At 31.8% G+C, this 27,961-nt stretch overlaps 1 protein-coding gene across 1 annotated transcript; it reads left to right on the forward strand.

Annotated features, from left to right (window-relative positions):
• The first annotated feature begins 932 nt into the window (after nucleotides 1–932).
• Nucleotides 933–27,872, forward strand: LOC143080284 (HEAT repeat-containing protein 3-like). Its single transcript, XM_076256026.1, has 17 exons — nucleotides 933–1,182; nucleotides 4,114–4,286; nucleotides 6,586–6,673; nucleotides 8,487–8,587; nucleotides 9,454–9,563; nucleotides 10,183–10,326; nucleotides 10,746–10,879; nucleotides 12,741–12,803; nucleotides 13,470–13,560; nucleotides 13,941–14,029; nucleotides 16,969–17,028; nucleotides 17,729–17,805; nucleotides 18,541–18,677; nucleotides 20,335–20,420; nucleotides 21,422–21,571; nucleotides 22,536–22,709; nucleotides 27,706–27,872. Exons 1-17 carry the CDS (start codon nucleotides 1,042–1,044, stop codon nucleotides 27,805–27,807), a joined length of 1,920 nt encoding a protein of 639 aa, XP_076112141.1. The 5' UTR covers nucleotides 933–1,041; the 3' UTR covers nucleotides 27,808–27,872.
• The last annotated feature ends 89 nt before the right edge of the window (nucleotides 27,873–27,961 follow it).

The following is a 27,961-nucleotide window of genomic DNA, read 5'->3' on the forward strand; positions in this document are numbered from 1 at the left end:
ATTAAAAAAAAAAACAACTTGAAATACATTATAGTCAATATGATTCAAATGTATTTACATGAACATTTTATAAGTATTAGCAAGGAATTGTATATTTAAAATATACAATTCCTTGGTATTAGCAGCTTACTTTACAAATATTCAAAATTAGGTAATAGTATAATCTCTATTAGTCTCTATGAGAAGGTCACAACGTGACAAAACCAATAAAGTTAAGACTTTAGGTTAATTAAAAAGAAGTAAAAGAGAGCTGCAGGTACATGAGGATATACTAAACAAGAGTAGGTGGTCGACTCTGGTATAAGGTTGTATCAATATCAATCATTCATCATCATATATTTATATATGGCCAAGAGATTCAGTGTACGAAACAATGAAACAAGAATAACTATATATTTCTCTCGATATGATGGCAAAACAGTACTGTTAATTGTTATAATAATAACGTGGAGCTTCTCTGTACCGGTTATACAATATATAACGTTTCCTTCAAAGATATGAGAGTTTAGTAAAAACAAACGAATATTTCGTGTATTGAAATAAGAAGATTTTTTTTGATTTTTTTTTAAATGGTCAATAAAACATCAGCTTAGTAATAAACAACAAATAAAGGAAATATAGATTTAATATATTAACAAATTTCCAGATTTTTTTAATTTCATGGTTGCTATGATGACACTTATGTCAAAGCATATAAAATCAAATCCTAAAAACAGATCGAGTGTCAATAATTGGTGCAGTTAGCTTGGCATACGGCGTGTAGATTGCTTGGCTCATCTATTTTTGTGGTCTAATTCCTAAGAATAATAGATCAATTGCAATCAACTAGTAGTATTAAATTTTGCCTGTTTTTTAAAGTGCTAACTTAATTCCGGAATTTGTTTTTTTCCATCCAATACTTTGTTTTTATATCAACCGGAAGTGAACTGGAATTTTGTAACCGAAAACCAGTTCGGCCACATGCAAATCGCAAAAAAATCGTATTTCGTTAAGTTATCATTTAATTTTAGGGTTTTTATGTCAAAATGAAAGTAATATGCAATGGGAAAATCAAAACAAAAGAAGTTTAAAGCAAAGCAGCAACAGCCAACTGGTCTTCCAAGTGTCAAAGACTTTGAAACTGAGATTGAATTTGAAGAAACGTCAACAACAAACTTTTCTCTCCAACCGATTATTGAACAGGTTTAACATAAAGTTTTATATGTTCTAAAACTAACTCAATTAATTTATCCATGGCAAATTAAGCCAATCCATGGCACAAGCTAGATGTAAATAGCAGCAACTAACAATTATACTGTCTTACCCTAGTCCAAATAAATATGACGTCTTGAAAGGCTATTATAATTTTTTTCTTTGACGCCTTACTTCGACGTCATAATGCTGAAGCCGCCATTTTCGGTTGGACTTTGAGAGCATATTTTGTCTCAACTTTGAGACCCAATTTAGCCATCAAATTTTCATTGAAGGCTAATAAAAATTGCATATATAAAAATTCTTACCTTTAATGTGTTTAAATAAAAAAATAAAAATACGAGTGAACCAACACCTGAAGTGGTGATCGTGCGGTAGGGTAAAAACGAGTGGATACCGCTAGGTATTCACAGTCATCTTGAAAAAAAAGAATGTGTCGACAATAAAGACAACAACACTCATGTTTTTACCGCATAGTATCTGTTTATTGGATCTACATGTTTCGCCTAATCGATAGGCATCATCAGGACAATTGTACAAAGAAATATGACAGTGAAGTATGAATTTAGCGGTTTTAACCGGAAGTGTAAGTTACATAATAGTAGTTATGGTGACGTTATATAAATAGAAAGTGAAAGTGAAAGTAAATTAAAATAGAAAATATATAAATAGAAATGTTAGTGTTTTCTTGAAAGGTAACAGCATCTCGTGTGGTTGACATCTATCCCGTTCTGTGTAGTTAATCTCATGGGAGGTCTTTGGTGGTATTGTATGTTATTGTTATCTACTAATCATGTCAGTGAATTCCAAATTGGACAACACCTCACTGTTCATTCCGTACAGCCAACTGGCTTCGCTGTGGGACGCTCGAGTTACTGCTTCCAATTGCGTCGGTAATGGTGTGAAGTGTATGATCGTCGCACATTTTGGAAATTAAAATAGTGGTAGATCCGTAAATATTTAATTATGAGTTGTGTTAATGATTAAAGCTTTTGCTGTGGTTTGATGTTGAATCTGTAAGAGCTTCCAGCAGGTACCTTCTTTCTAAACCGGTGGTAAAGTATTGTAATACTCTGTTAAATCTTTATGTTAATTTTGCGTAGTGTCATAAATTCAGCTAGGTGGTCTTGATTTCTTATTAGTGTTATCAGCGGTTGTAGCGGTTTCTTCTTCTCTTGCTCCTTCTCTTCTTGGACAGTGCAGAATCTTGATCATTTTCAGGAAAAGATCGGGAATCTTGGTATTGGTCTGTGGTATCATCCATGCTGTTGCTATTTATATAACGTCACCATAACTACTATTATGTAACTTACACTTCCGGTTAAAACCGCTAACCGCTAAATTCATACTTCACTGTCATATTTCTTTGTACAATTGTCCTGATGATGCCTGTCGATTAGGCGAAACATGTAGACCCAATAAACAGATACTATGCGGTAAAAACATGAGTGTTGTTGTCTTTACTGTCGACACATTCTTTAATGTGTTTGTTTGATCAAAAATTTTCCAATTAATCCCTACAGAAATAATAATATAAGTAACAATTCCATCCGAGGCGGAAACATGTCGACTGCATTTTTTAAAACGTTTATCTGATTTCTTTTTAGGAGATTATAAAATAATTTTTACACCAAACTAGGTAAAATTTTACAGACCCAAATTTCCGGAACCTTTGTTTTACATTATCCGGAAATTCAGGTCCGTCAAAATGTAAAGAGTTTGGTTCAAAAATATATTTTATACTCCTAAAATGAAGCATCTTGAGGAGAAATCAGCTAAACGTTTAATAAAGCAGTAAATTCCCTCTCAAAGTCCAACTGAAAATATGAGTTTGGCGTAATGACGTCGAAGTAAGGCGTCAAAGAAAAAAATTATAATAGCCGTTCAAGACGTCATAATTATTTGGACTAGTCTTACCCAAGCTTGGGAGTCCATACTGACCAAAGCCTAGGCAAATATAAAAAAGAAGATGTGGTATGATTGCCAATGAGACAACTATCCACAAAAGACCAAAATGACACAGACATTAACAACTATAGGTCACCGTACGGCCTTCAACAATGAGCAAAGCCCATACCGCAAAGTCAGCTATAAAAGGCCCCGATAAGACAATGTAAAACAATTCAAACGAGAAAACTAACGGCCTTATTTATGTAAAAAAATGAACGAAAAAAGCACAGTTTGTCCAGGGATTTTCTATAACGGGACTGGTCACTTATAACGATGTCTAAACAAATTATCGGACTGATATCATCTAGTCCAAATAATTATGATGTCTGGCAAGGCTTTTTTTTTCTGGGACGCCTACCTACGGTGTCATTAATGTAAATCAAACGCTAAGAAATTCATGTCTATTAACATGATTAAATTTTACCAAGTTTGATATTTTATATTCACTGGAAGTGATGTTTCTTGGGAGTTCTTGGATATCATTTTGAAAGCAAAATAAATATGTGTCCACCTCAAATAGAATTGTATCTGATTTTATCATTTACTTTGGATATTTCTGGATATGTTTTGCATCAATAAGCACAAAAAAGGTAGGACTTTGTAACGATGTAAAAATTTCTAGCTGTGTATGAAGATTTCATGTCAAAATTAAGGTGCAAAGTTCCCCCCCAAAATTTGCTCTTAAAGTCATGAAAATGATTTCAGCGTAATGACGTCGTAGGAAGGCGTCCAAGAAAAAAATTAAAATACCCTTGCCAGATGTAAAATTTGACAGACCCGAATTTCCGGTTAATGTAAATGAAACCTTCCAGAAATTCTGGTCCATTAAATGTTGCAGAGTTTAACATTTTATATTCACCAGAAGTGACGTTTCTTGTGATTCAAAATTGGGAATGTTGGCAGATTTGAATTGATTGTTTATCTTCCTGTTTTCCACAGTTTGATGATTTCTAATTGTGTGTATTTTTTCAGTTATCCAGTGTGAATGAGGAAACCAGAGAATGTGGTTGTGCCTCTCTAGCCAACCTTGTATCTAACCCAGCACATATAAACATACTGCTACAGAAAGATTGTATCAAAATATTGGCACCATTATTTGTAGATACCAGTCCTCAAGTTAGCATTAAGGCATTAGGAGCAATTAGGTACTTACATGTCATCAATGCAAATATTAACAAGAGCAAATGAATGAATAGCCATTTCATAATTTAAAAAAAAAAGTTCAAATGCCTTACAGTAATAGAATAAGCATTAAAATCTGCCTTCAGTCAATTTTGATTGTCAATAGACTTTTTATACGACCGCAAAATTTGAAAAATTTTTCGTCGTATATTGCTATTCATATTGATTAGAAATCTATGAAATTTTAACACAAGGTTTATGACCACAAAAGGAAGGTTGGGATTGATTTTGGGAGTTTTAGTCCCAACATTTTAGGAATTAGGGGCCAAAAAGGGCCCAAATAAGCATTTTCTTGGTTTTCGCACTATAACTTTAGTTTAAGTAAATAGAAATCTAGGAAATTTTGACATAAGGTTTATGACCACAAAAGGAAGGTTGGGATTGATTTTGGGAGTTTTGGTTCCAACAGTTTAGGAATTAGGGGCCAAAAAAGGGCCCAAATAAGCATTATTCTTGGTTTTCGCACAATAACTTTAGTTTAAGTAAATAGAAATCAATGAAATTTAAACACAATGTTTATGACCACAAAAGGAAGGTTGGTATTGATTTTGGGAGTTTAGGTCCCAACAGTTTAGGAATTAGGGGCCAAAAAGGGACCCAAATAAGCATTTTTTTTGGTTTTCGCACCATAACTTTAGTATAAGTAAATAGAAATCTATGAAATTTAAACACAAGGTTTATGACCTTAAAGGAAGGTTGGTATTGATTTTGGGAGTTTTGGTCCCAACAGTTTAGGAATAAAGGGCCCAAAGGGTCCAGATTTAAACTTTGTTTGATTTTATCAAAAATTGAATAATTGGGGTTCTTTGATATGCCGAATCTAACTGTGTATGTAGATTCTTAATTTTTGGTCCCGTTTTCAAATTGGTCTACATTAAGGTCCAAAGGGTCCAAAATTAAACTTAGTTTGATTTTAACAAAAATTGAATCCTTGGGGTTCTTTGATATGATGAATCTAAAAATGTACTTAGATTTTTAAATATTGGCCCAGTTTTCAAGTTGGTCCAAATCGGGGTCCAAAATTAAACTTTGTTTGATTTCATCAAAAATTGAATAATTGGGGTTCTTTGATATGCCAAATCTAACTGTGTATGTAGATTCTTAATTTTTGGTCCCGTTTTAAAATTGGTTTACATTAACGTCCAAAGGGTCCAAAATTAAACTAAGTTTGATTTTAACAAAAATTGAATTATTGGGCCTCTGTGATATGCTGAATCTAAACATGTACTTAGATTTTTGATTATGGGCCCAGTTTTCAAGTTGGTCCAAATCAGGATCCAAAATTATTATATTAAGTATTGTGCAATAGCAAGAAATTTTCAATTGCACAGTATTCAGCAATAGCAAGAAATCTTCAGTTGCACAGTATTGTGCAATAGCAAAAAATCTTCAATTGCACAGTATTGTGCAATAGCAAATATTTTCAATTGCACAGTATTCCACAATAGCAAGAAATATCTAATTGCACAATATTGTGCAATAGCAAGAAATTCCAATTGGATTTCAATTGGAGTTATCTTTCTTTGTCCAGAATAGTAGTTGAATCAACTTAAATCATTGTTTTATACAATATACAATGTATATTCACTTTTACTACCAACTGATAGATTAAAACAATCTTTACCATTCAGTGATAACAAGCACTTTTTTTACATTTTATTTCATGATGTATTTAAATGAGTAGTTATTGTTGCAAACTTCATTAGAAATTTGAATTGAGATCAGTTTTGAAATAAGGGAAAGGGGGATGTGAAAAAAAATTGGAGGGTCAATTTTTTTCATTTCAGATTTCATAAAAAAGAAAATTTCTTCAAACATTTTTTTGAGAGGATTAATATTCAACAGCATAGTGAATTGCTCAAAGGCAAACATTTTTTTTTAAGTTCATTAGACCACATTCATTCTGTGTCAGAAACCTTTGCTGTGTCAACTATTTAATCACAATCCAAATTTAGAGCTGAATCCAGCTTGAATGTTGTGTCCATACTTGCCCCAACCGTTCAGGGTTCAACCTCTGCGGTCGTATAAAGCTGCGCCCTGCGGAGCATCTGGTTTCATATAACTGAGTTTTGACTCTGGATTATATGATTTTTCGAAAACTATTACAAAAGTTACATGTTATTGTTCGTCATACTCAATAATGCCTGATCAAAGAAATCATATTCATTGATATTATTAATCGTTAAATCTTGATAATGCTGAAACTAGCTCTGCATAAGATCTGTTGTATATAATATCATGATAATGAATTAACTTTTGTAGGAATATAACAGTAGATGGAGGCATTGATGCATGTGAAGCTCTAGTAAAGAAGGATGTATTGACCCCCCTTGTGGCCTTGTTTACACAGGTTTGTTTATAACTTTATATATCAAATATGTCGATTGAATCATTACAGTTCAATCTTTTTGTAATGACATGAATGAACAATTTGTTAAAAATTTATATATTTTAGAATATGTTGGTACATGTATTATAAGGTACACCTGGATTTCAATTATAAGAAAAAACCTTTGAACATATTGAAAAGACAAGTATATCTAAGTTATCATTTGTCTTGCTTTGTTTTATTTGTGTTTTTTTTTTTGCTTTTTGATTTTTGGGTAATCTTATCACATCAAACAAAGTTTTCAAAACATCTATTTGTGCTAGTATTTCAAATTAATATTTGCAAGGTAAATTTGAGTAACATCTTTTTGTATGTATGCTATTTCAATTATTCTTTGTGTTAATTTTGCAATAAAAACTTAACGTATTTGGGAAACATCTGCTCTTGCTTGGATTTCAATGAAAAATTATTATATATATAGTCTAAAATTATCCATTGTCTGTTATTTAAGAGGTGGTAATAGTGCTCAGAATTAAAAGATAATTGATATTTATGTAATACATAATGAAATCTTGGAGTAAATATTTTAGAAATTTATACCACACGAACATGTGCAGCTTTGTTTGCATCAGGGTTTCCGCTGGCAGTCAGCATATTCTCAACTTGCGAAAAAATAAAAATTGTGGCAATTAAAATTTGTTATTGGCGAAAGAAATATATATAATGAATTATTTATAGCCATCTTGTTTATTTACTATTTTCGGGTTTCTCGGACTTTACCTGAAGGACAATACTCGGAATTCACATTGAACTCGTTAAGATTTTGAAAGAAAAACTAATAATCAGCTGATTGCATTTTATAGCTATCGACAACAAAGGACTAACTAATAAAGGTATTGATTGTATATTGTTTGACAAAATGATATGGTTAAATGGCGTCCGTCACATGTTACATAAAGGAATGTATTAACCACTTCGTGACGCACATGTATGAAGCAAAACTTTGACGTCTCCTCTCCTTCTTTTAATGATAGTCCGGAAAAGAAAACTGTTATTATGACGAAAAATGTTCAAAAGCAAGAAAAATCTCTGATTGAAAACATTATGCTTCGACTTTGATATAGATAATTGATTTGAATGGGTACTTTAAAGTCGTTTCAGTGACACACGTGTTTCAAGCATAGTTTTACTTCTCAATTTTTTCTTTTACAATGGTCTAGAAAAGAAAATTATCGTTATGAAGAAGTCTATTCAAAAAGTTGAGAAGATCTTGGAACAACCCCTCGAATGAGAGTAACACTTTAATGTAATGACTACACCTTAAATGAGGGATAAATTTCTAGTGATAAAAACTTTTGTTTTGTTGTTTCTGGTAATATATGGTTAAAACATGTCAAAGAATTTTGTTATATTCTGGGACTTATATCTTCTTTATTTTTTAAAAGTAAGTGACCCTCTTTTAAAGTTGTTCAAAATATAATAAATTTTCCACCTTTTAAGTTAAAGATAGATAAAGTTCTTCTTTTTAAAAGTAAATGTTTAGTTTTATTCATTACAATGTAGACTCTTAAGATAAGTTTGAGAGAATAATAATAGACGACAATGGGTCAAACTCGTCTTATTTAGGCGGGGGGTGTAAAAAAGGAAAATTTTATACCTAAAAAATATGGCGAAAAAAATAATAAAGTGGCGAAAAATATATTGTTTTGTTGAAAGAGGTGGCGAAAAAAATAATTGACCTTGGGAAAACCCTGGTTTGCATGATAATTAATTATTAAGTATATACAGAAATGTTACATCAAGGCCCTTTCTTAAGTTTTCTTTTCTTTTCCAGTTTGAAGTTGGTTGGAACCCTGATCAAATAAGTTTGAAAAAGCTTCGGGATTTGAGAATAGAAATATTTACAGAAGCAACACATATATTATTGAATTTATGGTACAGTATATAATATAAAGCAAATACTTGCAATTTAAATCACTGTTTTCTTTATTCTGAAAACCATTTCGTGTGGGTATAAATATAAAAGTGTATTGGGATAATGTTTAAGATACAACAGGCTAATGAAATACTGTTAAGCAATTTTCTGTGTCACTCATATTAAACTCTCCTGAGATCGCTTGCTTTTTTGGCTGGGTTTGCTGAATATACAAACCGTGGTTATAGTAAGGTTGTGTTGGCCAGGCAGATAGATAGACTGAATCTCAGAACATCAAAATGATAAGAAATACAGTATTGACATGACTCTTTATAGAAGTTGTTCCCCTTCTAAAATAATCTTTAATCAATTTTGATTGTTGTTGTTTGAAACCTCTAGAGTAAATATTGAAGAGTTACGAACACACTATTAGACGCATACTTACATGGGTGTTCACTAAGTTTTGTTTAAACTAATCTGTTCAGTTCTGAATTTTACTGAGGATCCAATTATTTTCGTGGGTACGAATTTTTATGGATTGATTAAACACTTTCATTTTCGTTGATTTTTAAGTATGTGGCTTTGGCCAAGATTGCATACTTTAATTTCCTTTAGAAAATTTGTGATTTGTTGAACATTTTAATTCATAGTTCCTTATGAAATCCATGAAAATTGGTATCCAACAAATACTAATGAATCCACAGTAACTTATACTCAACATTTGTTATGTATTCAAAACATTCTTGCTTATAAATTTGACTTATTTTGAGATTTACTTGATATCAGAAATTTGAGTCATATTAAAATAAGTGTGGGAATAAAATCTTAAAAAAGGCAGTTCTCAGGCAAAAAAGTATAATATTTCAGTTCTTATTTTACTTTTCAGTGAAGCTTCAGAAACGGCTGTGAAGATATTCAACAAGGAAAACTTGGTTCATTTGTTGTGGCCGTGTTTACAGTATAAAATATATGGCTATGAATTGTCTATAGCTGTGGGTAAGAATGATATAGTTTAATACACCAAAAATAAAACCAGCAATTATACAATTAAAACACATACTTTTTTTCTATATAGAAACATAATGCATGAATAATTTTAAAATTTAGTCTTACATATTTCAAGTGAATTTTAAATAAACTGCAATTGAATGATGACCTTTTTATGTTACCTGCTATTTAATCTTATCAACACAGATGAAGATGTATTGATAACATACACAAAATGAATAAAATAAATTTGCAAATTGAGATTATAAGGTTAAGCAAAACATCACATAGAAATGAAACAGAAGAACTGAACAGAATCATACTTTGTAACATATTAGTACACATAGGTATAATACACAGGCTTATCCTGTTATAATCTCTCTTGCTGGTGTCAAGTTAATCACTGTAAAACAGCAGGATACATGGTGAAATCTCTGATTAAATGATAGAAATAATATATACCAAAAACACTTAGCAAGTACACCTGTATATAAAAGAAGATCAGGGTTAAATGCAACCTTAAACAGCAAAAAAAAAATATTTAAAGGCTTACATATATTTAGTAGCTTTATACTTAACACATTTACTGTCATGTACTGAAAGTAAAACCAAGTTTTTTATATTACAGCTCAGTGTCTACAGACCGTGACAGAGGAGAATAAAGAACTGATTGCATTATGTAGATTACAAGACAAAGCAAGTCTATTAGAGAGTATTATAGCAGATGATGCCTTGTCTACCCAGCATGCATTGCTCAAAACTTTAGTTGTTGGTAAGGTTATTGATTAATTTGATATTATAATTTTAGAGCTGATGGTAAACATTGAGCCCAAAATGCATTGTTGGAAATAAGCAAAATATAGAATTAGAATTAAAATGGCCAAAACTTTTAATAAAACTCTTGAAATTTAAGATAATTTTGAAAAAAAAATGAAAGCAAAATTAAACTCATTATGGGGGAAAACTGAAAAGAAAAGATACCAATTATTGGATTTCTAGAATTCTAGTAGCTTTAATTTGTAACTGGTAGTAGGTTGATTGTTTATAGATATAAGAAGATGTGGTATGAGTGCGAATGAGACAGCTCTACATCTATATTTATCTTGTTGCTTTACATCATCAAATTGATTGTCAAATCAAGATGTTTAGAAAATATGCTGCCTAATTTGACAAATCATGATTTGATTGCAGGTATTATAACCAATATAAGTGATGAGGACTTTACTTCCAATAACCTCCTGACAGTAGTTGTACAAACATTATCACATGTATTAATGGTTGATGCTGTGGAAGTTCTGAGAAATGACGCACAGGGAAATAGTCAGGTAAATGTTTGTATAGAAAACGTTAAATGTATCAGGATGTTCCTGTCTATCTTTTGGAAAACATACACCTTGGTGTATAGTAATAATTAACTGGAGACAATTGTTTCAATACAAAATTTTGAAAGTGCTTGTAAAAAATTGAGTCTTTTTAGAATATATCGCAGGGTTTCCCCTGGGTCAATTATTTTTTTCGCAAACACTTTCGCCAAAACAATATATTTTTCGCCACTTTATTATTTTTTTCGCCAAGTAACATAACTATATTTTTCGTTTAAAATTTACCTTTTTTTTCTTACCCACCCCTCTTTTTCCCTTAAATAAGGTGATTTTGCCCCATTGTGTCTATGATTATTCTGTCAAACTTATTTTAGAGTCTACATTTAATGAATAAACACTAAACATTTACTTTAAAACAACAGATTTTGTTTTTAACATAAAAGGGAAAAATATTCATTGTATTTTAAACAACTTTTCTAAATGAGGGGGCCACTATACTTTTAATAATAAAGAAGATATAAGTCTTGGAATACAACAAAATTAATGGACATGTTTTGATTATATAATACCAGTATAGTTCGTAGGGATGGTTCTTTAAAAGAAAAATATTAATGTGCCCCTTTGTACTAAGACATGGTTTTTACAACAAAACAAAAGCTTTTATCACATGATGTTTTGATCCCTCATTTCATGTGAAGTCATAACATTGAAGGGCTACTCTCATTCGAGGGGTTGTTCCCAACCTTTTGGATATATTTCTTCATAACACAGTTTTCTTTTCTTGACCATCGTAAATGAAAAAGTTGAGACGTAAAACTATGGTTGAAACACACGTGTCACTCAAACGACTTTAAAGAAGTCTCCCTAATCAATTACCTATATTAAAGTCAAAGGATAATTAAAGTTTTAAATCAGAGATTTTTCTTGCTTTTGAAAATGTTTTCGTCACAACAACAGCTTTCTTTTCTAAACTATCTTTAAAAGGAGAGGAGACGTCACAAGTTTGCTTCAAACACGTGCGTCGCAAAGTGGTAAATAAATTCTGTATGTGACATTTAGCGGAAGCCATTTAACCATATCATTTTGTCAAACAATTCAATCAACACCTTTATTAATTAGTCCTTTGTCGTCGATAGCTATAAAATGCAATCAGCTGATTATTGATTTTCTGTCCAAATCTTTATGAGGTCAAGGTGAATTCCGAGTATTGTCTGATCGGGTAAAGTCCGAGAAACTCGAAAAAAGTAAATAAACAAGATGGAGGAAAATAAATCGTTCTATATAATTCTTTCGCAAATGACGAATTTTTATCGCCACAATTATTATTTTTTCGCAAATTGCGAAAATGGCGACCGCCAGCGGAAACCCTGTATATCGTATGTATAAGAAACTAATCTGTTCTGATGAACAAGTCTACTAAAAAAAGATCTTCATAACCATGATATTTTCTGTACATCATTTGTAAGTATCAAATGCACATTTAATGCACTTTTCAGCTATAAATGGGCATTTAGACAAAGAATGAATTATGCAGGATACATGTATGTTCATAAAATGCAACCTCTTCCAAGTCTTCTGACCACATATGTTTAAGATAATGATTGTTATGTGGTACTACCCATGTAAAGTATTTAATGAAGGTTCTTTTTGGACCAAAACCGGTCAGGCTATGAAACATCACCAGGCGCTGTTAATTATGTGTATTGGCATATATTCTATATTTTTATTTATATTTAATGGGTTCATGTATTACATGGTATATCAACTGACTAAAGTGTGAAAATTCATTTTGTTTAGGAGAGAAAACTTCCTTTGATATCTTCAATTAATTAAAAGGTATAAAGTTTAATTTTATTTTCCACAGGAAGCTACAAATGGGAACAGTCATTCTGAAAAACCACAGGAAAAAGAAAAAGAAAAGACAACGGTACTTAGTTCCTTGATATATTTATATTTATCATTCTAAAGTTGTATGTGCATGAAAGACAAAGAATGTACCATTTCTAAGATACCACACACAAATAAAATGTGTATTAATTATATTCAGTGCTTGTCAAAGAGTACAGCTAAAGTCTATATTTAGTACTTATTTGGTCAAGCACTTTAGCGTTAGATAAAACCTCTTTATATCTGTTCCTTTATAAAAAAAATATCAATATTCTTTATAAAATTAAGAATGGAAATGGGGAATATGTCAAAGAGACAACAACTCAACCGACCAGAGCAGAAAACAGCCGAAAGGCCACCAATAGGTCTTCAACACAGCAAGACAATTGTGCATCAGGAGTCAGGCTTAAGCTGGACCTTAAACAAAAATGTGTGTACTAGTTCACTGGAATAGAAGTCATACTAAACTCCAAAACATATAAATAAACTGAAATTGAAAAAAAAACATACAAAAATAACAAAGGCCAAAACTTTTTACTTAGGACAGGTGCAACATTGTCGGGAGCAGGGTTTACTTGAAGTACTTTATATTTATTGGAAAGGGATTTTCACTTACATATATGTATACTTAATTACTAAAATGTGTAGATCCTCATCAATATCATTAAATTAATAACAATGTATAAATGTCATGAATATATTGCAGAAGAAATCAAGAAGTACAGACAATGTTACAAACATACTGAAGGCACAACAGATTGCTCTGGAGGTTATTACTAACATTTGCTGTTCAGAAGGTATATACTGTAATCTTTTGATTGGTGGCATAACCCAAACATTTTGCATATAATGTGAAAAGGAAAAAAAAATCCCATTCAGCAAAAATTATACGCAAATTGAAATTCAAACAAGAAACCCAAAGGTCTAATTTAAGTACAAAAGAACAAACAAATAACTTATTTGATCTATGTACGGCAACAAACAACAACAAATGCTGATCAAATTTCCTGTTCTGTAATTTAACTTAACACAGATAAGATTGATTAAAGTACTTACTATTCAACTATATGTTAAGATATTCTTGTTATACAACTGTATCATATTTTGTCCATTATCATACACTTAAAAGTATGTTTAATCACAGAAAAGAAATAAAGTAAAATTGTTGCTATTTAAGATGATTGGGAAGAGGTTGACACCAGTGAGTCAAGTTCTGATGAAATGTCAGTAGACGTTAACATGGAGGAAACAGCTGACAATTTTTCAGTAAGGATTTGTTAATTCGGTTTTGATAGAGCTTACTGATTTGTTTATTGTAGAATTTAGTGCTTTGTTTTGTTGGTATTAGATACTTTTGAAAAAATATCTGTGACCCTCATTTGACATTCTAATCTCAAACTAAATGTCTGTCCAATTTGATAGATATGCATTACATTAACTCTTGATATTTAATTTTTTCCTCAGTTCCATGAAGCATAAACTTTTTTGTTTAGATAAGTAAATCTGTGCACTTTATATTAATGAAGACTTAGTATTTAAAAGAATATAATCATGATAATGTAAGAATTTATATAAATGAATCAAATATAAAGCAACGCTGATAAAAAATTAACAGCCCCTTTGTAGCATGAATAATATTTGGTTGACTATGGATTAAATTTACTTTTTATACGACAGCAAAAATTTTAATTTTTTGGTCCTATATTGCTATCACGTTGGTGTCGTCATCGTCGTCGTCGTCGTCATCCGAATACTTTTCGTTTTCGCACTCTAACTTTAGTAAAAGTGAATAGAAATCAATGGAATTTTAACACAAGGTTTATGACCACAAAAGGAAGGTTGGGATTAATTTTGGGAGTTTTGGTACCAACATTTTAGGAATTAGGGGCCAAAAAGGGCCCAAATAAGCATTATTCTTGGTTTTTCGCACTATAACTTTAGTTTAAGTGAATAGAAATCTATGAAATTTTGACACAAGGTTTATGACCACTAAAGGAAGGTTGGGATTGATTTTGGGAGTTTTGGTTCCAACTGTTTAGGAATTAAGGGCCAAAAAAGGGCCCAAATAAGCATTATTCTTGGTTTTCGCACAATAACTTTAGTATAAGTAAATAGAAATCAATGAAATTTTAACACAAGGTTTATGACCACAAAAGGAAGGTTGGGATTGATTTTGGGAGTTCTGGTTCTAACAGTTTAGGAATTAAGGGACAAAAAAGGGCCCAAATAAGCATTATTCTTGGTTTTTGCACCATATCTTTAGTATAAGTAAATAGAAATCTATGAAATTTAAACACAAGGTTTATGACCATAAAAGGAAGGTTGGGTTTGATTTTGGGAGTTTTGGTCCTAACAGTTTAGGAATAAGGGTCCCAAAGGGTCCAAAATTGAACTTTGTGTGATTTCATCAAAATTTGAATAATTGGGGTTCTTTGATATGCCGAATCTAACTATGTATGTAGATTCTTAATTTTTGGTCCCGCTTTCAAATTGGTCTACATTAAGGTCCAAAGGGTCCAAAATTAAACTTAGTTTGATTTTAACAAAAATTGAATCCTTGGGGTTCTTTGACATGCTGAATTTAAAAATGTATTAGATTTTTAATTATTGGCCTAGTTTTCAAGTTGATCCAAATGGGGGTCCAAAATTAAACTTTGTTTGATTTCATCAAAAATTGAATAAATGGGTTCTTTGATATGCCAAATCTAACTGTGTATGAAGATTCTTAATTTTTGGTCCAGTTTTCAAATTGGTCTACATTAAGGTCCAAAGGGTCCAAAATTAAACTAAGTTTGATTTTAACAAAAATTAAATTCTTGGGCTTATTTGATATGCTTTATCTAAATATGTACTTTGTTTTTTGATTATGGGCCCAGTTTTCAAGTTGGTCCAAATCAGGATTCCATATCAAGTATTGTGCAATAGCAAGAAATTTTCAATTGCACAGTATTGCACAATAGCAAGAAATATCTAATTGCACAATATTGTGCAATAACAATTAATTTTCAATTGGAGTTATCTTTCTTTGTATAGAATAGTAGTTGATAATATATGTTGGAAATTTGCCAGACATGACTATGATGTCATTTTCTATTTTTATTTGCCAATAACTTTATGTAAATAACTTCATTGGAAATTTGCCAATATAAAATGTTGCTGATGAAGCTTTTTTTCCTTATCTTATCTAAAATGTTTTTAGATAATGTATGTTGGACATTTGCCAGACATGACTATGATGTCATTTTCTATTTTTATTTGCCAATAACTTTATGTAAATAACTTCATTGGAAATTTGCCAATATAAAATGTTGCTGATGAAGTTTTTTTTATTGTTTTATACAATAAACAATGTATATTCACTTTTACTACCAACCAATCTTTACCATTCAGTGATAACAAGCACTTTATTTTACATTTTAATATTTTATGATGTATTTAAAAGAGTAGTTATTGTTGCAAACTCCATTAGAAATTTGAATTGATATCAGTTTTGGAAAAAGGGAAACGGGGATGTGAAAAAAAAGAGGGGGGGGGGGGTTTAAATTTTTCTCATTTCAGATCTCATAAATAAAAAGAAAATTTCTTCAAACATTTTTTTGAGAGGATTAATATTCAACAGTATAGTGAATTGCTCAAAGGCAAAAAAAAACTTTTAAGTTCATTAGAGCACATTCATTCTGTGTCAGAAACCTATGCTGTGTCAACTATTTAATTTTAGATTTAAAAAGTTTGAAGAAGAAATCTTTAATTGATTTGTAAAATCTTGACATTTGTTTTGTGTAAAAAAAAACCATGTTATGTCAAAAATTTGATCACAATCCAAATTCAGAGCTGTATCACGCTTGAATGTTTTGTCCATACTTGCCCCAACTGTTCAGGGTTCGACCTCTGCAGTCGTATAAAGCTGTGCCCTGCGGAGCACCTGGTTACTTGTGTATTGAATTTGTAAAACATGAATTGAAGTATCAATGAAAAGACTTTTTTTCTCAACCTACAAAATCGATTGAATATACAGTATGTCATTGGGGTCCAACAAAACAACCATCTAGAAATCAACATAATGTCTTCAATAAAAGACAACTGTGAAGTGAAATGTCAACCATCTAATTTTTTCACCGGATGAGTTATAAAGAAGTAAGCAATGTCTATGAATGAATATAAAGATATTGTCTCTATGGGCTACTCCTACTTCTTTGTCTTTGTAGTCATCAGATGTATCAACAGAAGTGCAAAATGCTATAACATCAAACCATATATTTACAAAAGTAAGTTCTGTTTTCACATATTATATTACTTTAAGGTGGTACCTAACACTTTCACTAAAATGAATTTGGTTTGTTTAATTTGATTAAATTTTGACAACGTATTTACTTTGACTCTTTAACAAAAATATAAAAATTTCAAAAATTTTGAACCAACTGTTTTGTCAGAAAAAATACACTGGTTATATAGCAGTTTGACAAACACCAATTTTGATCATAAAGAAGCTTAATATTCCCTATACAACACAACGTAATCAAAACGTTCAGCTTATTTTACAGAGTTATCTTCCTGTAGTGTTAGTACCACCTTAAATAACATATAGATATCTTTGTTGGATATAGCAAGATATAGATGGCCATAAACACAAAATGATCTTCTGTATCATGATGGAAATTCTTAAGAACTCAGCTCTTAGAACTTAACTTACAGTGAAACATCAATGTTATTATATAAAATGCTAGTCCCAGTAGTACAAACTATTTAGGCATTGGTAAAAATAGTAGTTAGGATTTTAACAAAAAAATTCTGCACTTACAAATCAAAACATACACACCTTCAAATTCCAATTAATTATTTTTCAAGTATTTGTGAGTATTTAAAAAAAAATCATTTAACAAAAAAGTTAGTGGGAGGAATAGAGTTATTTACAATATAAACTAGAGGCATTGACTCCAATTAAACTTTTTCACCATTTGTTAACAGGTATTACAGAAAATAGAGCCAGTTGAAATTGTGCCATTATTACAGAATATAGACAAACAAGCTGATATTTTGAAAAGGTAATGTAACATGGACTTATTATCTCTAAGTACTGTTTTTGTGGGATAAAGGTGCATGAAACAACACTCCAAAGATAAAATTTTACAAGTTCATATGAATAAATTTAAACTAAGTAAACATAACACTATCAAAATAATGTTTTTGCATCCAACTCACTTTGGTCAATTTCTGATAGCCACACAATACATGCTGATCAGAGCTCATTGTTTTTCATGCTCTGAATTGCAGTGAACAGAAAACACTGCTATTTATGTGTTTAGGGAACAGATCTTTTATTGCTGTCCCCCATCTTGACAGTTACTTAAAAGTCTTCCGTGATGATCCTGCCTTGCATCAATTTTTAGACAACCACCAGCCTTGAAATGACACATACTGCAACCATATTCATATTGCATCAAATTGAGTATAGGACACACATATATAAAGGAGATTAACAAAGATCACCAACAAATGAGAAAATAATCACTTTGGACAGCTACCATAGCTACATTTAAATTTGATTTAATATGCAAATTTTGCTTTCATGAGGTTTACGAATTAACTATTATTCAACAGAGTAAAGGAATTAATATATGATTAGTCCCAATTAGACTGCATATCTTTTGAAGGCATATGATGTATTCTACATAATTCATTGTCTATTCCTTCAGATTTATATGTGCATGTTTTTTGGTGATCAATATATTAAAGGAATACCAATTATTCATATTTTGCATTTTGATTTTCTTTTATAGTTTTGAAAGGTTACAGATTTATGCATTGCTATGTTGTAACAACTTAGTCAGTTCTTTAGAGATCACACATCTTGGAGGAATGGATAATCTTCACACGGTCTGGAGTGGATTAGTCAAATTGTCATCATCGCAAATTGGTAAGTTCATTCCCTGGGTTTCCTGAAGTGTTTTTAATTAATTTAGAATCCTCACAAATTGGATTAAAACTATGTAGGATGTTATTTATAGATTGGTAAAATTTGGGTAAAATTGATGGTTAAATTGGCTTTCTCCATTGACTTGAAAATTGGAGTTATATCCCTTTGTTGAGAGAAACAAAATTAATATTAATTCATATGATATTTACAAAACATTTGTCCATGTTGTGTCATGACAATTAAGTTACTGAACATATTCCCATGCAGTCAAGTTCAAAATGAAGTTTTAGTTCTGTCATTTCATTTTTTCCATCAAATCTATTTAGAATGTTTTTAGTATAAATTCTTCTTTATGAATCATTAATTCTATGTACAAAATTAAGTTTCAATAAGTTGTAGCAATGCCTGCCATTTAGCAAATCACAAATGAATTACCAGTTAAGCTCAGGGGTTCAAATTACCATTCGGTACTGGAAGGTCCAGGACCTTTAACACTCCTAACTGAAAGGTCCACAACCTAAACTCCAGGTCCTACTTTTACTTGAAATATTTCCTAACTAAGTAAGATACAAAAGTAATGTGCTTTTGATGTTAGGTTAGTTTTAGCTTGCTTCATGGTCAAAACCACTGTTGTATAACAGGTTTAATAATAAATGTAATTGTCTTGTAGTTGTATATTATTAATTGAAATATTTTTTTTTGGTAGTGGGGAGGGTGTCACTGTGGGTGGGTGTGTTGTCTCAACTATTGGTAATTAATTACTAATTGTACCATTATTTTATACAGTTCAAATTCAAAGCTGTTTAAGTGTATCATAACTGGGACTATTATACTAATAATATAATAGTCCCAGATCATATCTAGTTGATATATTATTATATTAGTTTCTCTGTGAAAATAAAATAAGAAACTTCCAGATTTTTATTGGCCCTTCTGAAAACTGAGAAGAAATTACCTCTTGAAATTGCAGTAAAATGTTTACACTATAAAAAAAATCTACAAGTAATATCAACATTTATTAATGATTAAAGAAAATTACTGTCATATTTTATTGGATTTTGACATGTAATTCAAAATTTGTGAACAGAAGTAATTTTGAGTTTCTCTATAAAATATTTTCTGCTTTTTCGTTATTTTCAATATATCTATTTGTTTTTAATTCTAGTATTTATATTTCATCATCATAGATGTGTTTTGTCAACTGCCTGGAATTATTATTTGTTCATTGTATTTGATCGGCAAACTCGGAATTACCCTTATCCGCTCCGGAATCTGATCCCGTATTGCATTTGTCTTCATTTCCAGTTTATGGCATGCATTGTTTTCAATGTTGTTTTTGTCAGTCAGATACTCGGATTTACACATGTACATTACTTCTTGTCGTTTTCGGTATAAAGCTAGCGGTTGAACAAAATGAACATCGCTCTCATGAATAATAAAGATGAAATTAAATTTTGAGATCGTTTGGAGATTTGGGTTTTATAAAAAGGTCGTCATTTTTATTTTCTTTCCAATTGAAGGTCCATATTATAAATATCTGATATCACTCTGGTTGTATCATTTGAACAAGTGAAGGCTCTTTTTGACAGTATTAGATTTAAGGGGAGATATAAGTTCCTTTGAGGTAGCTTTAAAAGCATTCACTTCTTTGTTTCAGTGATGAAGAATCTTGAATTGTTAGAAGCTATTACTAGTTGTATGAGGGCTGTTGTCCAAAAACTTGCCGACCTGGAATCACCTAAGGTAACATTACCTTCAGTATATTCCTTGTTTTTATAGTTATTAAACTTGGTAGTGTAAAATATTAATTTTCATAAAGGGTGGCTGGGTCAGAGTGAGGGCAAACTTGCAAAGATTACACATTTTGTGAATGCAATTGTAAATGAAATGTGAATACTGAAAATCATTACAATTAATGATTTTAGATTTTAGATCCTGATTATTGAAAATAATGCTCATGCTTTTAACAAAAATGTCAAAGTTTCATTTATATTATTACTTTCTGCAAGGGGAGTTTACTCAACAATCTTATAGATTACAATAAACCATTAGATTGTATGGGCGCATACATAACATGGATTCAGAATTAAGAGTAATGGCTAATCTGATTGGTTGATATGTGCGCCTGTTATTTTTTATTATTAGAAATTTCGTGCATTCTGCATTATACCAAAGGCCATACAATTTTTTTTTTTAATCCTAACGGAAATGAGATGTCTTTTCACGCTAGGACGAGACACAAATTTTTTAGTGCAAAATTTATAGGCATGGGAGATAAGTACAAAATAAGATAAGAAAACCAACGCAAACCTATTTTTTTTGGACCAAAAAACACTGTCCGAATAACTGTTCTGTAGTTCTAGCAAGATTTCGTTAAAAGAATTAACTTTCTAAAGTTTGTATCTAAAAAAGGCTATCATTGTCGCCTCAGGGGAAATTATTTGTTTATTTCAATCTTTAGAAGTGAACAAAGTGTGTTGTTAAAATTACAGCCGATTGCATTGAATTTGTAGATAAAGGTAATATATTTGCTAGCTGAACGGTGAAGTCATTATTTCTTTTAAAGTAGCCTAGTCCTACTGACAGATAGTTTGGTTATCTGTCGGGCTAGTTTTCTCAAGGAGGGTAGTTTACCTTACCTAATAATGATTTCATTGTTCAGCTAGCAAGCAAGCTAACAAAAGATATTACCTCTACCTACAAACTCAATGCAATCAGCTGTAATCAGATTATACTTCTTTCAGCTGTTGGAGGTTTCACCACAGGATTTACAGTTTCTATATGAGATGGAACAGCAGTGTGGACAGTCAGACATTAAAGTTAATGCTGTTAGAATAGTATCTACCATTGGTTGTGTGTTTGCTAAACAACTTCAACCTAATTCATTTCTTAAGGTAATCAACATTTTATTATATTAAACTAAAGGTTTCCTTTTTATGCCAATACAAATTGGACCAACACATATTGTTTAAATAGGTGTTCATTTTTCAAGCTATCAATTAATATGTAATTATATAATGATCTCCTCAGAAACCTACCAAGGGAAGTAATACAATCATGATAGCATTTGCAAATGGTGGGTTGTTGGGTTTGTTGGATGGTTGAAAACCATAACAACTATCCAACACAGTAGGTACATATTTGAGTGATATAAAGTAAGATTGGTTACCAAAAACCCTCTAATAAAATCACTGCCTCCAAACATAGATCAATTAACACACAGACAAACTAATGAGAAAAGTCTGATTAATCCTGGCACTGACAATTGCCACCAACTCAATCCCTTTGTGAATCATTTCTTATGACAATAAACTGCTTGCAAACAAGACCAAACAAGGTAACTTATTTAAAAATTGGAGTAAATTCACTTTAATTGACTTACCAAACAGAAGCCAACTGCTGCAAAACTAAGGACTTTTTATTCATTTAGTCTCTCTATTTGATATCATTGTTGATAAGTTATGTCGCAATGTAACATGCATGACATGACTACCATCCTGTGCAATATTATAAATAGTCTGAATGTTTACTAAATAATATGTGATATGTTTTTACTCGTATCTTTTGCAAATGCTTGTAAGCTAAAAAAAGAAGGGCTATCAAGTCATTATATATTTGTTTACTATAAACATCTATAACAAATATTTCATGTATATTCATGATACCAATAATACAATCAATAAATCATGTTTGTTGTACGTGGGATGTTGATAAGGATAATATGAAAATCTTGACTGCCTCAGAAAACTAAGGGCTGGATGGGTATGCAAAATATAATACCAATGGACCTGTGTCTTAGAATTTTGTGTAAGATTAAAATTTTTCTACAGTGAACATCTGTTTCATTTATCTTTGTAGGATGTAGGTATGTTTTTGTTGGAGATATGTTGTAAAGAAAATGATCTGAGAGTGATAGCAGAATCTTTAGATGCCATGTTTGATGTTTTTGGAGAAGATCATTTAGATCCTATAGTGCGAGAAATACAGATGGTAGAAAAACTTAAAACATTGCTGCCTTCATTGAAAACACAGGTGAGACTATCTACTTTTAATATAATAGATATAAGAAGATGTATGTGTGCCAATGAAACAACTCACGATCCAAGTCACAATTTGTTAAAGTAATCAATTGTAGGTCAAAGTATTGCATTCCATACGGAGCCGTTGCTCACATCAAAAAGCAAGCTATAAATGGCCCAAAAATGACTAGTGTAAAACCATTCAAACAAGAAAACTAACAGTCTAATCTATATAAGAAACAAGAAACACTATTGAACCACATCAACAACCACTGAACAACAGATTCCTGACTTAGGACAGATGCAAACAAATGCAGCAGGTTTATAAGTTTTAACAGACACCATCCTTAAAGAATAGTCAAAATCATTCAGTACTAAAAATTGATAGATAACTGAAGAAAGAGACTATTTGCTTGCCAAAAATTTAAAGATTAGCTGCAAAATAGAGTTTATTTCAACTGTTGCAACAGTATCAAAAATTTTCCTTTTAGTTTAAAGAGTTTTTTGTTCTTCAAGGTATTTTTATGAAATTCAATTTTATTTCTACCGTTTATCTACAATCTTTTTTATTGAAACTCATAGATTTAAAAACATTGCAAAAAGTACTTTTTTTAAATGAAACAATTATTTTGATAACATTTTTGGTATATCTATAGTCTGACAGGGTATTTAAGAAATAATTGATGCAAGCTATACTTTATTGTAGTTTTAACATGGGTAGGCATTATATTCGTGATTATTTTTGCTGAGCGATAGTGAGGGCTAAAATTACACAAATATAATGCCTAACCATGTCAAAACTACAATAAAGTATAGCTTGCATCAATTATTTTCAATTCTGATTAGGACAATTCAGGTAATTTCTATGTCTGGTGTGTATAAGGGTAAAGCAATTGTGTAGGCTCTTCCATGAACCTCCCTTTTTAGCTCACCTGGCCCAAAGGGCCAAGTGAGCTTTTCTCACCACTTGGCGTCCGTCGTCCGTCGTCGTCCATCGTCGTCGTCGTTAACAATTTACATTTTGAACTTCTTCTAGAGAACCACTGAATGGAATAGAACCAAACATGGCATGAATGTTCCTTATGAGGTGCTGACCAAGTGTTGTTACTTAGTAGCCGATCCATCATCCAAGATGGCCGCCAGCGGGGGACTTAGTTTAACATAGGACCCTATGGGAAATGCATACAAATGACTTCTTTTAGAGAACCACTGAATGGAATGAAACCAAACATGGCATGAATGTTCCTTATGAGGTACTGACCAAGTGTTGTTACTTTGTTGCCGATCCATCATCCAAGATGGCTGCTAGCTGGGGACTTAGTTTAACATAGGACCCTATGGGAAATGCATACAAATGACTTCTTTTAGAGAACCACTGAATGGAATAAAACCAAACATAGCATGAATGTTCCTTATGGGGTGCTGACCAAGTGTTGTTACTTTGTAGCCGATCCATCATCCAAGATGGCCGCCAGCAGGGGACTTAGTTTAACATAGGACCCTATGGGAAATGCATACAAATGACTTCTTTTAGAGAACCACTGAATTGAATGAAACCAAACATGGCATGAATGTTCCTTATGAGGTGCTGACCAAGTGTTGTTACTTTGTTGCCGATCCATCATCCAAGATGGCCGCCAGCGGGGGACTTAGTTTAACATAGGACCCTATGGGAAATGCATACAAATGACTTCCTCTAGAGAACCACTGAATGGAATGAAATCAAACATGGCATGAATGTTCCTTATGAGGTGCTGACCAAGTGTTGTTACTTTGTAGCCGATCCATCATCCAAGATGGCCGCCAGCAGGGGACTTAGTTTAACATAGGACCCTATGGGAAATGCATACAAATGACTTCTTCTAGAGAACCACTAAATGGAATGAAACCAAACATAGCATGAATGTTCCTTATGGAGTGCTGACCAATAGTTGTTACTTTGTAGCCGATCCATCATCCAAGATGGCCGCCAGCGGGGGACTTAGTTTAACATAGGACCCTATGGGAAATGCATACAAATGACTTCTTCTAGAGAACCACTAAATGGAATGAAACCAAACATAGCATGAATGTTCCTTATGGAGTGCTGACCAAGTGTTGTTACTTTGTAGCCAATCCATCATCCAAGATGGCCGCCAGCGGGGGACTTAGTTTAACATAGGACCCTATTGGAAATGCATACAAATGACTTCTTTTAGAGAACCACTGAATGGAATGAAATCAAACATGACATGAATGTTCCTAATGTGGTGCTGACCAAGTGTTGTTACTTTGTAGCCGATCCATTATCCAAGATGGACGCCAGCGGGGGACTTAGTTTAACATAGGACCCTATGGGAAATGCATACAAATGACTTCTTTTAGAGAACAACTGAATGGAATGAAACCAAACATTGCATGAATGTTCCTTATGCCGTGCTGACCATGTGTTATTTCTTTGTAGCCCATCCATCATCCAAGATGGCCGCCAGCATGGGACTTAGTTTAACATAGGAACCTATGGGAAATGCATACAAATGACTTCTTTTAGAGAACCACTGAATGGAATGAAATCAAACATGGCATGAATGTTCCTAATGTGGTGCTGACCAAGTGTTGTTACTTTGTAGCCGATCCATTATCCAAGATGGCCGCCAGCAGGGACTTAGTTTAACATAGGACCCTATTGGAAATGCATACAAATTACTTCTTTTAGAGAACCACTGAATGGAATAAAACTAAACATTGCATGAATGTTCCTTATGAGGTGCTGACCAAGTGTTGTTACTTTGTAGCAGATCCATCATCCAAGATGGCCACCAGCAGGGGACTTAGTTTAACATAGGACCCTATGGGAAATGCATACAAATGACTTCTTTTAGAGAACCACTGAATGGAATAAAACCAAACATGGCATGAATGTTCCTTATGAGGTGCTGACCAAGTGTTGTTACTTTGTAGCCGATCCGCCATCCAAGATGGCCGCCAGTGGGGGACTTTTGAATGAAATTAAACATGTTCCTTTCCTTATCAATGAGGTTGTGTTGTCACTTTTAGCCAAATTTTATATTTTTTCATATGATTTCAAAAACCCAAGTAGAATCAGGTGAGCGATACAGGCTCTTGAGAGCCTCTAGTTTTGTTTGTAAAGAAACAAACAGCTGAAACTGTGATTTTTCAGAGGGAGGAGTTTTGAACAGCCAGCATGAACGGTTGTCGTATCTAGGTCAAATATGTCAGTTTCGAAATGCAACACATTATAGTCATAATAAATGAATTAGTAAAAATATGTTCATCATTTAAGAGTTTGAAAGTGTTTTAAGTTATTGAAATATATTAAATGCATCCCAATTTGATGAAATTCATTATTCTGCAGTAGTCAATATTTCGCATGTGCAAAAAAAAATTATTGGATTTAGAGCATGGGTTTATTCATAAAGCTAAAGAAGCACGTCATATTAGAATAAATAATAAAACACTGTACTACTGGTTTACTCTGGTAGAGTAGAGAAAATGACAAGACATATTATTCTCTTTGAGAGGATTTTCCCAATTGTTAATTTGGTTATACATTATCCTAAATACTAAGAATACAATATTGAATAATACAGCAGAAAAAATACATGAGTAAAAGATGATTCTATTATTTCAATTCACCAAGCTACATTTTTGTAGTGAACCATGCAATGATTTTGATGTTGCTTAAAAGAAAATTAGAAAAAAATCAAAGTTATTTAAATGTATCGAGTTAAATTTTACCTCATAAGAAGGCATTGACCTAAAGACAGTGTCACAAAAGTTTAATATACAACATATTTTTTTAATTTTTGATAATTTTTGGGGCATTGTACATATATAACTTTGTTAGGGACCACATCAAAAGTTCAATGAAGGATAAAAAACTTAATTCATATAGTTTTTTCACTGCCCCCCCACACCCCCCCCCCCCCCCCCCCCCCTCTTAACTTAATTTGGGAAAAATTGATTGACCAATAGGGATACATGTAAAATCGATTTTAGATTAACAAACCTTGCAGCAATGTTGACCCCCCCCCCCCCCCCCCCCCCAAAAAAAAAAACTAACTGTTTGATTTAAGTTTTTTATCCTACATTGATCTTTTGATGTCGTCCCTTATCAAACAAAAAATTGAAACCCTGACCTCAAATTTGAAAAACTAATAATGTAGATCTTTGTTTACTATCAGCTGACATTTGAAACTTTAAAAATAAAAATTAAAGTATTGTTCTCCAATTTCAAAAAAATAAAAAATAAAACATCTGATGAGCAGCCAGAGTAATAGACATACAAATAGAGATGGCTATTAAAAGGAGCAAAACTTTTATTTAAAAAAAATAACCATTAGTAAACCTGGATATGGAAGAAAATTAAAATGTTTACAAACAACACTTATGCTTTATCTATGAGTTAACAATATCATTATCATTGAGGGATTTTGTTTGTTTACTTTTCGATGAAAAATAAACACTTCTATTATGAAGAGTGCGATTAAAGATTTTAGATTGATTTGAAAAGTTTCTGTAGTCTTGCAGGTGATAAAACATTGAAGTATTGACAATGGGCCTTCAGTTCTAGGGCTATTCCATTAAAAGTAAGTGGGAGGGTAGGAAGGGAAGTTTAATGATTGAATGTTGTTCATGGGTCTTATTTCAGTATGCATCTATTACCGTTATGCAAAATTATAAAAAAAATGGTTCCTGGTAATAGGGATATTTTGAAAGTCCCTTCCTACCCTCCCACATACATTTTAATGGAATAGTCCTAAATAATTTGATATCTTGAATTTTTGAATGAGATGTCAAGATACAGAAAGGTTCTAAACTTCCTCTTTACCAATTTCATAACAGTTCAAAATGTAGAATTTTCTCAATGATCAAATCTAAACGTCTGATTGGTCAGTTAAGAAAAGTGATGAACGCAAACTGAAAGATTAAATATATTGTATGTGCATAGTTCATAATATAGAACATTCATGCCCTAGTATCAAGATTTATGTTTTATATATTCACAGATCCAGAATAAGAAGAAGAGTCTTGGTGAACATTACCCGGTTATTTCTACAGCTCGTATAAACTTGATCAGGTTTATCAAGTACAAAACACAGTCATCTTAAAATAGTTCTTTTATGGAATGTTTTATAGTGCAAATGTTATACAAATATATTATTTTACAAGCTTATTAGTTGTTTTCATTTTGTTTTGCTTAAGTGAATTATTATAGAAGTGAAAATATTGATATTGCTCTTACATTGATAGTTAACTGATTGA

This window comes from Mytilus galloprovincialis, chromosome 6, assembly GCF_965363235.1.
Source record: "Mytilus galloprovincialis chromosome 6, xbMytGall1.hap1.1, whole genome shotgun sequence".
NCBI lineage: Eukaryota > Metazoa > Mollusca > Bivalvia > Mytilida > Mytilidae > Mytilus > Mytilus galloprovincialis.